The sequence below is a fragment of the Scylla paramamosain genome, chromosome 35 (genome assembly GCF_035594125.1).
Source record: "Scylla paramamosain isolate STU-SP2022 chromosome 35, ASM3559412v1, whole genome shotgun sequence".
NCBI classification, from domain to species: domain Eukaryota; kingdom Metazoa; phylum Arthropoda; class Malacostraca; order Decapoda; family Portunidae; genus Scylla; species Scylla paramamosain.
Genome location: NC_087185.1, coordinates 1064762 through 1079145, shown reverse-complemented (window position 1 = coordinate 1079145; position 14384 = coordinate 1064762). Strand labels below are relative to the sequence as shown.

General features: G+C 42.5%; 3 protein-coding genes across 6 annotated transcripts; 2 read left to right on the top strand and 1 right to left on the bottom strand.

Moving 5' to 3' along the window:
- The first annotated feature begins 3999 nt into the window (after nt 1-3999).
- On the top strand, nt 4000-6107 carry LOC135090492 (ribosomal protein S6 kinase alpha-5-like). Of its 2 annotated transcripts, none has more exons than XM_063987286.1 (4): nt 4000-4140; nt 4293-4380; nt 4960-5187; nt 5757-6107. In XM_063987286.1, exons 1-4 carry the CDS (start codon nt 4121-4123, stop codon nt 5796-5798), a joined length of 378 nt encoding a protein of 125 aa, XP_063843356.1. In that variant the 5' UTR covers nt 4000-4120; the 3' UTR covers nt 5799-6107. The 2 variants fall into 2 exon arrangements, with proteins under 2 accessions (XP_063843356.1, XP_063843355.1); XM_063987285.1 differs by having other exon boundaries at nt 4007-4140; nt 4252-4380.
- A 251-nt stretch (nt 6108-6358) lies between these two features.
- LOC135090494 (translation initiation factor eIF2B subunit beta-like) lies at nt 6359-10198 on the bottom strand. 2 transcript variants are annotated; one of them, XR_010261947.1, is made up of 4 exons: nt 8041-8392; nt 7797-7953; nt 7441-7645; nt 6359-7097 (listed from the first exon to the last, which is right to left on the bottom strand). XR_010261947.1 is itself a non-coding variant. In XM_063987297.1 (4 exons), exons 2-4 carry the CDS (start codon nt 7799-7801, stop codon nt 6918-6920), a joined length of 390 nt encoding a protein of 129 aa, XP_063843367.1. In that variant the 5' UTR covers nt 7802-7953; nt 10063-10198; the 3' UTR covers nt 6359-6917. The 2 variants fall into 2 exon arrangements, 1 of the variants encoding a protein (XP_063843367.1); XM_063987297.1 differs by lacking the exon at nt 8041-8392 and adding an exon at nt 10063-10198.
- On the top strand, nt 9225-13367 carry LOC135090490 (large ribosomal subunit protein bL9m-like). Of its 2 annotated transcripts, none has more exons than XM_063987282.1 (6): nt 9225-9378; nt 10086-10229; nt 11311-11476; nt 11745-11914; nt 12047-12247; nt 12597-13367. In XM_063987282.1, exons 2-6 carry the CDS (start codon nt 10086-10088, stop codon nt 12786-12788), a joined length of 873 nt encoding a protein of 290 aa, XP_063843352.1. In that variant the 5' UTR covers nt 9225-9378; the 3' UTR covers nt 12789-13367. The 2 variants fall into 2 exon arrangements, with proteins under 2 accessions (XP_063843352.1, XP_063843353.1); XM_063987283.1 differs by having other exon boundaries at nt 9226-9372.
- Nucleotides 13368-14384: the final 1017 nt, after the last annotated feature.

Here is a 14384-nt window from a genome sequence, read left to right as displayed (position 1 = left end):
TCAAATCCGTTACCTTACGTAAATTAGCCGTGACGTCACATCCGCCATGATGGACCCGGGCCCTTGATCGGCTCCGCTGTCTCCTCGGTAATAATTATCGTATTTTGCAGTGTTTTCCTGGTGTTTCCACGTGTTTCTAAACTCAGACGTGTAGATAAGAGTAGAATGAGTAAGAAAATAAGAGAAATAGAGGAGGAAGAGGAAGGGAGAAGGAATAGAGGAGGTGGTAAAACAGAAAAATGATAAGAAAACAATATTTAGCTTAATTTTCCCTGCTGCCCTGTCTGTCTTGGTAGTATTTGTCTTCCCTGACAGTGCTTCCAGTGTATTTGGTGTGTTTAAGAGGTGTTGGAGTGTGTCTGGAGGTGTTTAGGGAGTGTTGCAGTGTGTCTGGAGGTGTTGAAAGGGTGTTGAAGTGTGTGTTTTAGGGATTTGGTGATGTTTGAGTCAATATTTAGCGTTCCTGGTGTGTTTTGGGGTGTCTTAGGCTTGTTTAGGAGTGCTTTAAGTGTGTTTTGGACTGTTTTCAATGTTTTGTGATGTTTCAAGTGTATTTTAGGATGTTATGGACGAGTTTGGGTGTGTTTTGTGTGGATACCGGGGAATTTTGGGTGCGTTTGTGGGTATTTTAGGTCAGTGGGTGTTTTGGGGTGTTTTATGTGTGTTTTGGGCCGTTTTCAGTGTTTTGGGATGTTTTAAGTGTGTTTTAGGATGTTATGGATGAGTTTGAGTGTGTTTTGGGTAGGTACGGTGTGTTTTCGATGCGTTTAAAGTCAATTGGGTGAGTTTTGGAGTATTTTAAGTGTGTTTGGGGATATTTTGGTGCACTTTCGATGTGTTTAGGGTGTTTTTTGTGCGTTTAGGAGTGTTTAAGGTGTTTTAGTATGATTGGATTGGTTTTGAGGTGTTTTGGTTATGTTAAAGGCATGTTGCAGATAAGTACTGGGTCTTTGAGGGTAGAAGTGGTGTGCTGGAGGTAAAATAAAAGGTTCTGGAGTGTTTTAGGGGGGACTGTGATAGTAGAAGCGTGTCAGGGGTGTTATAGCGTGTGTTGTGATGTATGAAGCTTCTAGATGCATGTGGGGGCGATGTCTGGGTCTGTACGAGGTGTTGTGGTGTTGGAGTCCTAGCAGGGGAAGGTACTGGAGGTTGTAGTGATGGGTAGAGGGTAAAAACAGAGGTACACTTTAGGTTAGGTAAGGTTAAGCGTTCATTGGTGTTGATTCAGTAATACAATCTTTTTTTTCAGATACAAATGTAGAGGGACGAAATAGAGAAGCAGGAAGACCACCACCACCACCACCACCACCAGCAGTGTGGAAGAAAGGTTAGACAAGCGAAGAAAGTTGGAAAATTAATAATTAAACGCTTGCTGTCTTTTATTATCTTGAGTATAAAATGGTTATATGACAATCTCTCTCTCTCTCTCTCTCTCTCTCTCTCTCTCTCTCTCTCTCTCTCTCTCTCTCTCTCTCTCTCTCTCTCTCTCTCAGTATTAGTAACCCTGTTGACAGAAGTGACATCCGCGTCTTCTTAGATGTAAACAAAGCGGTACTTTCCTTCCAGCTGGTGATAAAACTCTCTCTCGCTCTCCCTCACTCTCCCTCACTCTCCCACGCCACGGAAGCAGTGGAATAAAGCACAGGAGGAGGAAGTGAGAGGATAATGAAGTTTGGAAGTTTGCGATACGTAAGAAGGTTACATGTTGTGAGAGGAATATAGTGGTCTGTCTGTGTGTGTGTGTGTGTGTGTGTGTGTGTGTGTGTGTAAAGAAGAAAATGCTATATTATATCTACGTGTTTAAAAGTTTCTGTGAGGGAATGTGTGTGTGTGTGTGTGTGTGTGTGTGAAGGAAGAAAGGGGTGGTGTTTACGGGTCTGTGATGAAAAAACGTGTGCTTTGTTTTGTAACCTTCAGAAAAAAATATTAAGAAAGTTTTTACAGTGGGAAAATTTTGGTGGTGAGAGAGAAAATGACTAAAATATTACCTCAAATTTAACCTAACGTGGTTGAGCTTCTCACTCCTCAGCTGCCACTAAGCAAACCAAGCCTAACCCAAAGAAGCCTACCCTAACTTCTGTCTGGTGCTTCCTCCTCCCCAAGACTGGCTATCTCGTTTCTTAATCCCAAGCTGGCCTAACCAAACTTTATCTAATGTAACCTAAGCAATTCTAACCTAGCCAAACCTTACCTAAGCAAGCCTAACCTAGCCAAGCCTTACCTAACCTAACCTAACCTAGCCTAGCCTAACCTAACCTAATCTACATCCTCTTCCCACGGCCCCACTTAACCAAACCTAACGTAACTTTCAGAGCAATGGCAACCCTCCGATCCGGCAAGCAAGTTGGCGGCAGCGATGGCGGTGGCGGCGGCAGTGGTGGTGAGGTGGACAGCAGGGACAGAGGGGCACTACAGGCTGCGGACATCAAGGAGAAGGTGAGCAGTGTGTTGTGTTGGTGTGTGTTGCTAAGTTGAGATGCAATATTTGTCACTCAACACTCATGGAACACTGCCTCCATGCACAAGTGTGTCGGGAAAATGATTTAAAGTCGTAAAAATGTTCTTGTTTTACTTTATTTATTTATTTATTTATTTTGTTTTATTTTTTGTATATATAGGAGGGACACTGGTCAAAGGCAACAAAATACTATAAGAAAAAAATACTGAGAGAAAATAAAAGATAAAAAAGACCTCACTTAACCTAACCTAACCTAACCTAACTTAACCTAACCTAACATATGCTAACTTAACCTAACCTAACATATGCTAACTTAACCTAACCTAACATATGCTAACTTAACCTAACCTAACCTAACATATGCTAACTTAACCTAACCTAACCTAACCTCTTTTAACCTAACCTAACTTAACCTAACCTAACCTAACCTAACATATGCTAACTTAACCTAACCTAACCTAACCTCTTTTAACCTAACCTAACTTAACCTAACCTAACTTAACCTAACCTAACATATGCTAACTTAACCTAACCTAACCTAACTTAACTTAACCTAACCTAACTTCTTTTAACCTAACCTAACTTAACCTAACTTAACCTAACCTAACTTAACCTAACCTAACCTAACTTAACCTAACTTAACATATGCTAACTTAACCTAACCTAACCTAACCTAACCCAACCTAACCTAACTTAACCTAACCTAACCTAACCTAACATATGCTAACTTACCCTTACCTAACATATGCTAACCTAACCTAACCTAACCTAACCTAACCTCACATAACCTAACCGAACCTAACACCCGCAGAGGAACGCACGGACAAGCAAGGTGGTATTCGGCAGTCTGATCCTGGACCTGCTCGGCTTCACGGTGGTGCTGGCTCTGTTTCCTGCTCTCCTCGACTATTATTCCAAGCACGACTCCAGCGGCTTGTATTCCTCTCTGCTCTCCTGTGTCACGTATTACCAGCACATCATCGGCGTCCCTGCGAGGTTCCACTCTGTCTTGTTTGGTGGTATGTGGGTTTGTTGTGTTTTGTATTGGTTTATATATTTTCAGTTTGTTTTTATTATTTTTTTTTTTTCAATTTTTTTTTATCCTATTATCTATTTATTTATTTTTGTTTGTTTGTTTGTTTGTTTGTTTGTAGGGTGTACCATGTATTTTTTAAGGTTTGTATTGAGGCTGCTCACTCATACAGTACAAATTTAGCTGCAACATGGGTGATCTGAACTAAGCTGGTCATCCTCTCTCTATACCTGTTCTTTTATTCACTTTCCTTCATCCTTTGCTTACCAGTCTGTAAATGAGAAACAGGAATGGAGGTAGAAATACCATCCTTTCATATTTTCCTTTGAAAGATTACCTTGAAGTCATGTTGTGTCTTTAGTAGTAGTGGTTGTGACCTAATGACCAAGTGGTTTATACTGATGCAACTTTTAGATACATTTAGAAAGAAAAAAAAAATGATGTGGTTTGGTCGTAATAAGTGGTAATTCCTTTTTTTTCCTGACAGAAATTGAATTGGGATGACCTTGCTCAAAAGAAAGTACCTGCTCCCTTTGTACCAAGAATCAGTACTGAGTTAGATGTTAGTAATTTTTCTGAAGAGTTCACTGCAATGATACCACAGGATTCTCCAGCAATCGTTCCTCCAGATGTTGAGAAAATGTTCAATGTAAGTACCCAAATAAGACTTAATTGTATATGTATATGTATGAATGTATGTATGTATTTATATGAGTGTGTGTACTCTTCCAAAGATAGTATTGTTACATTATTATTTCAGGGCTACTCCTACGTTGCTCCATCAATTCTCTTCACTGACAGTGTCATCAGCGACAGCAGCAGCCTTTTCAAGATGTCACCAGACAGAAGACCTTCCACAACCAACCTATTATTGGCTTGTAGCTTTAAGGTTAGTACTCAGTTTCTATCCTGCTGTTGCTGATTTACTTGCTAATGTTGATTCTTCACTGTTAACTCTTTGACTGCTGTTTGCTACATCTTTCCTTAACCATTAATCACTCTAAGACATTTTTATTTGTTCCACAGCCATCTCTAATCTTTAAACTGGGTACAAATTGCAAAATCCATTCTTTTTAATCCCCTTCTTTCACGTAGATGATTATTATAAAGATTTCATGCATTACTTCTGGTGCTGCAAATTGTTTTGTATCAATGAAAGCATTAAAACATACTTGAATTTTTGGTGAATTGTCTCAGCGTGATTTTGACAGTAAAGGTAAATTGTCATAGTAGTAGCAGTAGTAATAATATAAGTATGCATGGCTGATGTCTTCCCCTGTGAGGGATAGACTCATTGTAAGAATAGATATATAGTTTAGGAGTTTCCCAGCTTCCTCATCTTATTAGTTTTAGTTATGTGTGAATTATATTTGTGTCTAGTTGTATGCATACTTTCTCATTTAATTATTAAAGTACTTGTGATGAAAAAAAATGTATGAAATAACTCATAGACATGTATTTTTTTCAGGACTCACCATTTTTCCAAAAATACGAACTGAATCTCCGAGATAATATAACCGGAGACGGCAGCTTCAGTGTCTGTCGGGAATGTGTACAAAAGTCCAGCGGGCAACAACACTTTCCTGTGGAGATAGTGTCAAGAAGACTAGACTGCCAACAAGAAATCAATTTACTCTGGGCTTGCCAAGGACATTCCAACATTGTCAACAACCTCCATGAAGTTTTCCATGATGAGGTAAGCATCTATTCATGATTCTCAACATTGGAAGCTGAATAATGAAAGTTGAAAATGTCTTCCATATATGCCTTTGTTTTGTGGAGTTTGTTTACTGAGCACTATGTAATACCTACCACTCTCAGTTATGGATAAACACTTGCACTAGAGTGATTCCTGCTTGAATACACTAATTTCATCAGACCACTCTTCTTCCTCTACTATCTTTTAACAGTCATTGACATTCTCTCCATCTACCTATCTCTGTGTTGCCTCACTCTCTGTGGGAGCATCCCCTGAGGAGGTGGCCACACCAGAAGAACCTCCATCCTCCTTATCTAGACCTTTCCTTGTTGCTTGTTCAACTGCATGATGTCTTTAACACACACTTCTCTACCCCATCCAAGTACTACCATCCAAGTAGCTTTCCTCACCTATCACTACTTTCAACTTCACTCACTCTTTCTTTTGGAGATGTCATTGATATTACACAAAATGATTTAAGTAACAATTAGTTTAAGATCATATTATTTTCTTTTCCTTGCATTTAATCATTGTATGCCTGTATCTAATTCATGTTGGTTTCACAGGCACACACCTACATTGTGATCCTCGGGCTTCGGTCGTCGTGAGGAACCTGGTGTCAGCAGTTCACTACGTGCACAGGAAAGGCATCAGTGTTCACGAAGACCTAAAGCCAGACAGGGGTGAAGAGTTAGGAGAGGGAGAGGAAATATGTTGGGAATTAATGGAATGGGAGGGAATAAAAATAGAAAAGTGGTTGGTGTTGAGGATAGACAGAAAAGAAAAGAAAGGAAAGGTGAAAAAAAGGACATTTTTTTGCATTGATTTTCCATCTGCTTATTTTAAAGAATTTATTGCATGGAATATTATTGATCTCCATAATTTGTATGGCCTTTATAATAAAAAGTATGAATTTATTCCGTTCAGATATTATCCTTCTCCGAGGCCATTCTAATCTAAATATCTTTTCACGGAATCTCTTGTTCAAGGATTCTCCTGAAGATTCAGTTATTAAGATTGTGGATTTTGGGTTTGCACATTTGACGCCTGACAAGGAAAAGGATGGCAGCACGAAGACACCGTGCTTCACTGTTCACTATGCAGCGCCAGAAGTGTTGCTGCAAGCTGTGCAGAAGGGAGCAAATGGCTATGATACAAGAATACTATATTATGTAACTGACCTGATGTATTATATTGTGCAATCCAAAAATACCAAAATAAAATGCACTTTACAGTAAACTTACTATTGTATATCTTAAAAGACCAAGTTGAGGATGAGGTGTGTGTGTGTGTGTGTGTGTAGTGGCAGGATGGTCAAGACCAAAAGAAGTCCACTCTGGCTTTGGTGATCATCTTAGCCTGATCAATAAAGGTGCTGGACTCACATTTCCAGGACTGTCCTGGGAGAGGTTTGATCTCCAACAAAAGCCATTCATGGCCAATTTATCTCACCTTCAGATCAACTTCTCAGTATCTCCATATGTATGTGTTTGTGTAAGAAAAAATTGGGGTGTGTTGTCTTGGATAGCATCTTTGCAGGACTGTCAGCCCGGAAACGACAGACATGATGGTTGGGCAGTCTCCTCATTGCTTCGTCTCTGTTACATCCTGTTATTCATAGGTACAGGTTATAAAGTGGGTGTTGTGCCCTGCAACCAGAGATGTGGCCATTTCCTCCTGTATGAACCCCCTTGAAAGGACCACACAGTCATATGAACAACAGAAACTCACTTGCTAGTTATGAAACCGGTGACATTTTCTGGAGGAACGTAATCTAGCTCAGTCAGCGCAGTATTTACAGACGGCGAAAACTTTGTTCCCTCTGGGATAACAGAAGTGCTGCTTTCGTGGCTTATTTCTTCACAGCCCATCAAGCTAAATTTGTATGTGGGAGTGCACACATACAGCTGAAAATGAAGATTTGTGACAATAAGCAAAATGCACAATTCATGCCATGATTTTCAATATTATATAGGTACTGATCTGACAGTATCTAGCTCCACACGAGACAACAGGTTGAGGTTTGAGAAAGGACCATCCAACACTCAACACGAGGAATGTATATCCACCTACATGGAATAAAGATGTGGAAAAGGAATGTATGAAAAACTGGAATCAAGAATTTCTGTGAGAATAAAATGGTATGTACTGTTGTGATACCTTCCCTTTTCAATTTGCAACAGTAAATATGTATCAAATACTGCCCCAGTGAAAGAGGCATCAGGATAATGACCAACATATAAAACTTACTGGAACAGAATAAAACTTTGGTGGTGAGGCAAGAGAGGCTGCACCAACAAAGGTCTTAATGCCTCCGTTGCTCACCACCGTCTTGGTGCCAACGATGACCTTTGATGACCTTGTTGACACGTGACGTGATGGGGAACGCTGCAGAGTCTTGAATCGATATTGTCTGAATTCCAGCAGTACATAAAGCTTTTGCCATTGGGTGACCCTGCACAAGTAAAAGATGTATTGAGAACATAAGAACATAAGAAAATAAAGGAAGCTGCAAGAAGCCATCACCCCTACATGTGGCAGTCCCTGTGTTATGTATTTTGCACATCAGACACGATGACGTGAAAGAGACGCATAAAACACCTTACATCATATTTAGGGGCACGTTCAGCAACAATAAAGTGGAATTTCCTTTGTTTGGCTGCCTTGGTCAGGAAGGCCAAGACCAGTGGACACATTGCACACGTCTCAATGACCTCATCATTGTGAATCTTGCTTACACCTTGGGCAGCTATCAATTCTTGGCTGAAATAAAAGGAATCAATATAATACTGGTAACAAACAATGTAAATGTCCCAAATCTCACTGTAATCTTTACTCTATGATTACTACCTTTGTTCAACCTCAGCTTTCTGTTCACCAATGGCCTCAAGTACTCTGTCCTGCAGCTCTGGAATAACCTCTGTGCATTTTGGGAGAATCTATTAAAGTATGGTAAACCAGCGGGTAGGTCGACTGGGAAGCGCGGCAAGGATGAGAGCAAGTAAGTATGATGTGTTGAGAGAAGTGTGGAAGAGTGTGGCTGTTCCATGTATAATGTATGGTATGGATGTGATTACATGGAATGAAAGTGAAATTGATAAGTTAGAAGTGGGCCAGAATAGAGTAGCAAGGATGGCACTGAGTGCACCGAGGTGCACAGCAGTTGAAGCCTTGAGAGGTGACATGGGATGGAGCACCTTTAGAGAAAGACTCACAAAAGCCACACTTAGGTACAAGATTAGGCTTGAGAGAATGGATGATGCAAGAATAGCAAGGAAGGTGTACCTGTGGAATGAAAGTGGAAGCAAATGGAGGAAGAGATGCATGAGAATGACAGACAGGAATGGATTGCAAGTGATGTGGGCGATAAGAATGGCTGGGAGGAATCAAAATGAGCGTGAATGGGTGGTAACAAGAGGAGGCAGAGTGGGAGCCGAATGGGATGTGAGAAAATGGAAGAATGAGATAGACAAAGAAGTGAAATGTGTGGGATTGAATGAATGGAAGAATGAAATGGAAAGAAAGAAGACCCTGGAATGGTACTAGGGGAAAGAGGCCCCGAGGTATGAAAGGTGGTATGATGGAAGCCTGGGCGGTGATCTTCTCTTCCGAGCGAGGGCACAGTGTATGGATGTGAATGCAAGGAGTTACAGGTGGTCTGAGTCCCGCAGCAAAGTGTGCCAGATGTGTGATATGGGAGAGGATGAGACGGTGGAACATGTGGTGGTGGAGTGTGTGAAGTATGCCAGAGACAGGAATGAGATGATGCAAGTGATACTGATTGAGTTAGGGCATGATAGGAATGAAAGAGTGGAGAAGACAGGAAAGGAATGGATGGTGTTGTTGCTGGGACTGTGTAGAGAGGCGAATGAAAGGATGATTGAGGCGGTAAAAGAGTTTCTGGAGAGAATGTGGCGTGCCAGGTGTATGAACAATTAGGATAGAGGATGCTGTTCGTTTCTCTTTTTTTTTTTCCCCTTCTACAGGAGTTGCCGATCCAAAGGCCTGGCTCAGGAGTGATCCTGTGCCACCTGTACCATCAAGATCAAGATGTACCATCAAGATCAAGATCAAGATCACGGTGGCTGGCCGTCTACATTCGTCTACATTTCACGTGTCTCACTAAAACACAACGGTGTGGTGCGTCCCTCGTGACAACGTGTTGCTGATTGAGACAGAACTGTGTGAGTACGTATGCTGCAAGGCTCTCTCTGGTTACTTTTGCATAATTTCATCCACTATGGACACAGCTAAGGTGGACCTCCGCTGTCTTAAGGCAGCTCTACTTCGCCTATCGCCAGGATTGACAGTTGGAGTGTGTTCAGATTGTAGTTGATGTATCCTGGGGGGAGGGGGCAAGGCTCGTCAGGCACTGTCGATAACAACTTGTACAGCTGTCTGGTGCTGTGCCCGTCAGGTTCCTTGTACATTTTAGAGCAGCATTATAGAGGCTTGGGCACTCATAGATAATTAGGGTCCTGGGCTGGCTGGGTCTGCAGCCAGCATCCAGCCCAGGACCACAATTCTTCACGGGTGCTGCATTTATTAACTAGGAATCGGTCTCTTCCAAAAGAAACAGTTGTTTCATTTAGATAATCATGTGATAGGATAGAAGAAATGTGAATGCTGTATAAAGTTATTACATTTGAGTATTATTGGAATAACTGTATCCTTGTAACTTCCAGGAATTTACTGTTTATTTCTCAGCAAAATATGACACTTTCAGATCATGATCTGCACAATGAAGGGATCAGCAGTGAAAGTAATGAACTTAACCAAACTAAAACTAAGCTAACCTAGCTCTCAGATGAAAATGCTTATGTAAATTCAATATTATCCTGATATTATTAACATCATCCTCATCATAATTACCAAGTGTCTGTGTTGCACTACAGATGCTGCGTTCCATGGTGCAGGGGCTGGCATGCCTGCGGCTGCATGGCATTGGCCCGGCCCAGTGTGGTGCCCTGAGGGAGGTGGTGCAGGGCAGTGGAGCGGCAGCCAGGGCTCTCCCGCAGCCTTTTGTCCAGCCTGTCCGGGTAAATTGCTTGCCTTGTGTTCATTTAGTAGTATTGCTTGCTGCACCTTGAGGTTAGGTCAGTGTTATGTGCCAAAAGAATTAAAGAATAGCATAACCCAGTTCCTGCACAAAGGAAGCAGCTTCATGAAATGTTTTGAGTTGAAGAATGGAACGTTGGGCTGGATACCCATCCTTACTGTTATGTAACATTCACAGATTCGCTTTTTAGTTCTAGGGACAAGACTGGGAGCTGTCAAGACCTGGCCTGTGTTTGATGCAACCTCCTTGTCACCAGTGGCGGCTCGTGACTGTTACAGATGGGGGGGCTGTCTCACATTCAGACAAATAAAATCTTAAATGCTTTTAGACATGGAAAGCAAAATAGTGCATTCTTAACGTCACATCCACAGAGCCATGTTTTCTTTTGGTACCAATCACAATTAAAACTGCGAATATACTTCTTGTTGTGGCTTACTCCTTCTTGCACAATTTTAATGTCTGGTAATGGGTGACCTGCTTGTTTAATTGCTACCTTCTCTTGAAGTGTTAACTGTGAAAAATTGAGTTCTTTCAATGCAGAAACTGTCTTTGCTTCTTGTGCCATTTTGCAAAATACTGCTAGGCCTACCTGGGAAAAGAAAAAAAAAAACTATTTTATATGATGTTTCTGTGATTTTACACCATCTATGATAATCAAGATTGAGCACAAGCCATCACTGATCAATAATATTTTAAAATCATCCCTGACAAATTGAAAAACACGATCGAAAATAAGACCGACGCAAGAACACTCACCTAGCCACAACAACAGCCGAGACAAGACAGCGCTGGACGCAGTCCACACTCGCCATTCTGCCCGGGAAGCCTCCCCCATTTCTCCCCGCTTTTGTATCATTAAATAGTAAATAATTTCCGTACTTCCTCATTGTTTTGCAGTATTTTTTTTTTTCATATAAACATATGAGAATTAGTGTTTTCATGTGAATGATAGTCAAACATAAATAAATTAACATTATTTTCGTTAATACTAGAAATCCACTGGGGGGGGCTGCAGTCTCGTAGTCCCTATTGACGAACCGCCACTGCTTGTCACTTTTCAGACCACCTTCATCTTGAAACGCAAAAAGCGGCCTCATTTGGTGAAGACTCACAAGTCTCTAGATAGCAGGAAGCTGAAGGCTCGCCACTTCCTGTATGACCTGGTTGAGGACACCAACTCCAGGAAGAAGGAACCCATCAGGCTCATCCTCAAGACCTCAGTGGAAGGTGAGTCACTTCATTTGTGAGGGATTTAATGATGCCAATGTTGTCTGAGCATCAAAACTTGTCTATTATATGTATTTTTATTAGTCCATTATCTATCACTTCTGTGTGTCCAGTGGCAGGATAGTCATGAGGCAAGAGTCACATTGGGATGTTTGGTTGGGGGTTGGTTCACCAGTCTGCTAGAGATGTCTCTTTACCAAGCAGCTCATGTGATGTCTTTGTTTAACCTCTGCCAGCAGTAAGCCTGAGGTTCTTTTTCCTATGGCAGGGCTTGGGTCACGAGGAGAAGTGGTTGAGGTGAAGCCATACAAGGCCAGGAAGGACCTGCTGCTGCCTGGCCTGGCTGTATACGCCTCGCCTGAGAACTTGGACAAGTATTCGAAGCTGATGAGGGAGACGTCCCTGGACGATCAGCCATCCTCACCATTTGCTCTCAGTGTGAGGAGCCATGCATCTGTTTTTGAGTATTTGTCACAGGTCCTCGGTGTTTGGCGCACCATTGGCTGAGTGACAGTGACGGATTGGAAACTCTTAATCTGTGAACCCTCATCTCTGCTTGTTTCTCTCCAGACTGCCAAGCTGTTGTCTGAGATGATCATCAATGTCAGCATGAACAAGACAAAGCTGTGGGTGATGGAACCGTGGCACATCAAGGTTGCCTTCCGCAAGGTTGGGGCGATGGTGCCTGAGGAGGCCATCACCATGCCCCCACACCCTATTGCTGGCCCTGATATGGCCCTGCAGGGGAAAGCCTTTGCTGTCAAGATCAAGGTGAGGAAGGGATATCTGGTGCATCACACTGAGGCACTCCTATAGTGGGAGTGTTAATTACATGTATTGTTGGGCTGACTGCTTAGCTTTTAGGGACAGGAATTATTCTGAATGACGAGTCATTTTGGTTTGTTTTTGCAGCACTGCAGAACAGCTGAACCTCTCTTTGTAGCAAGTGGGTGTTTGTGTGGCTTATTTCAGTGGTGACTGGACTGATAGGCTCCTGTGAGTGTGGGATGCTTACACATCTTGAGGATTAGAGATAGTTTAGAGGAGGGCAATGAAGTGAAGGGGCACGGCATTACTCTGACGTCTGTTGTGTTGTTGCTGACCGTGCCGTCACTTGCAGATCAACAACAAGGAGGAGGCTTCCGTGTGGTGCCGCGTCAACCACTACCCAACCGACCCGCTGGACCGCACGTCATTCCAGAGCCGCTACTGGGAACTGCCGCCGGACCCCATCTTCCCAGAGCAGGCCGCCCTGCTCGAGGAGCTGTATGCTATGCGCCAACAAAGGAGTGCTGTTAAGGAGAATCAATAAAAGCAGGTAATGTGGCATTGTGGGATTCAAGTGTTTTTCTCATGCCTGTTGTGGTCAGCAGGACAGAAACTCTTCACTCGGCACTGGCTCTGTCTGATGGCCTCAGCTGCACTGCACTCAGGAGACAGAGCACAGGCTGTGGAGAAACAGAGGTGAGCTGGTCTGGACTATCCTGGTGCAGAGAAGACAAACAGTGGTACATCCTGAAGAAGACAAGTATTTTAGTGAAGCTTGATGTAAGCCACTGCTCTCACATTAAGCCTGAACACAAACAGGACTGCAGTCAGTCAACATCACTTACAAAGGTTTTGTGTGTCACCTGCCATGGAAAAGAAAGAATATTTCATTGAAGGTTGGGGTAGAAATGCTGAACCCATTATCAAAACTATATTGTAAATGCCATGGAGATCATTCAAGTGGAAAAAGTACTACATTTCCAGACATGTTAAATAGCTGTAATTTTAGCAGTGTACATATTTCTTGATTATGTGAGGACAGAGGCAGGGTCATGCAGAAGCCCTGTAGCCTTGTGTAGCAATGGTGTACACTGTGCCTGTACAGTAAATCTTTTGTTAAACACCTTGTTGTTTATGCACCTCATACAACTTCTGTACAACCTGGAATAGATAGGTGAGATTGAGATGGTTTGGCATGTCAGAAGAAGGGATAAGGCATATGTGGGAAGATGGATGTTGGAAATGGATCCACCAGGCAGGAGGAAGAAAGGAAGACCAAAGAGGAGCTTTATGGATCCAGTGAAAGAAGACATGCAAGTGGTGGGTGTGACAGTGGAAGGTACAGAAGACAACCGATTGGAGGATAATTTGCTGTGGTGACCCTTAATGATGGGAGCAGCTGAAGGGAGGATAGTATTATGTAAGATGGGCCCTGGCCTACAAAAAAAAAAAAAAGGCCTGCTGTCTGCAATGAAGAAGGAAGCATGTCCTGAGCACAATGCAGTCAGGCTAGGTTTTTTTTTTTTTATGTAGGAAGGACGCTGGCCAAGGGCAACAAAAATCCAATAAAAAAATATGCCAACTGCAATGCCAGTCCCATAAAAGGGTCAAAGCAGTGGTCAAAAATTGATGAATAAGTGTCTTGAAACCTCCCTCTTGAAGGAATTCAAGTCATAGGAAGGTGGAAATACAGAAGCAGGCAGGGAGTTCCAGAGTTTACCAAAGAAAGGGATGAATAATTGAGAATACTGGTTAACTCTTGCGTCAGAGAGGTGGACAGAATAGGGGTGAGAGAAAGAAGAAAGTCTTATGCAGCGAGGCCGCGGAAGGAGGGGAGGCATGCAGTTAGCAAGATCAGAAGAGCAGTTGGCATGAAAACAGCGGTAGAAGACAGCTAGATATGCAACATTGCGGCGGTGAGAGAGAGAGGCTGAAGACAGTCAGTTAGAGGAGAGGAGTTGATGAGACGAAAAGCTTTTGATTCCACCCTGTCTAGAAGAGGAGTATGAGTGGAACCCCCCCAGACATGTGAAGCATACTCCATACATGGACGGATAAGGCCCTTGTACAGAGTTAGCAGCTGGGGGAGTGAGAAAAACTGGCGGAGACGTCTCAGAACGCCTAACTTCATAGAAGCTGT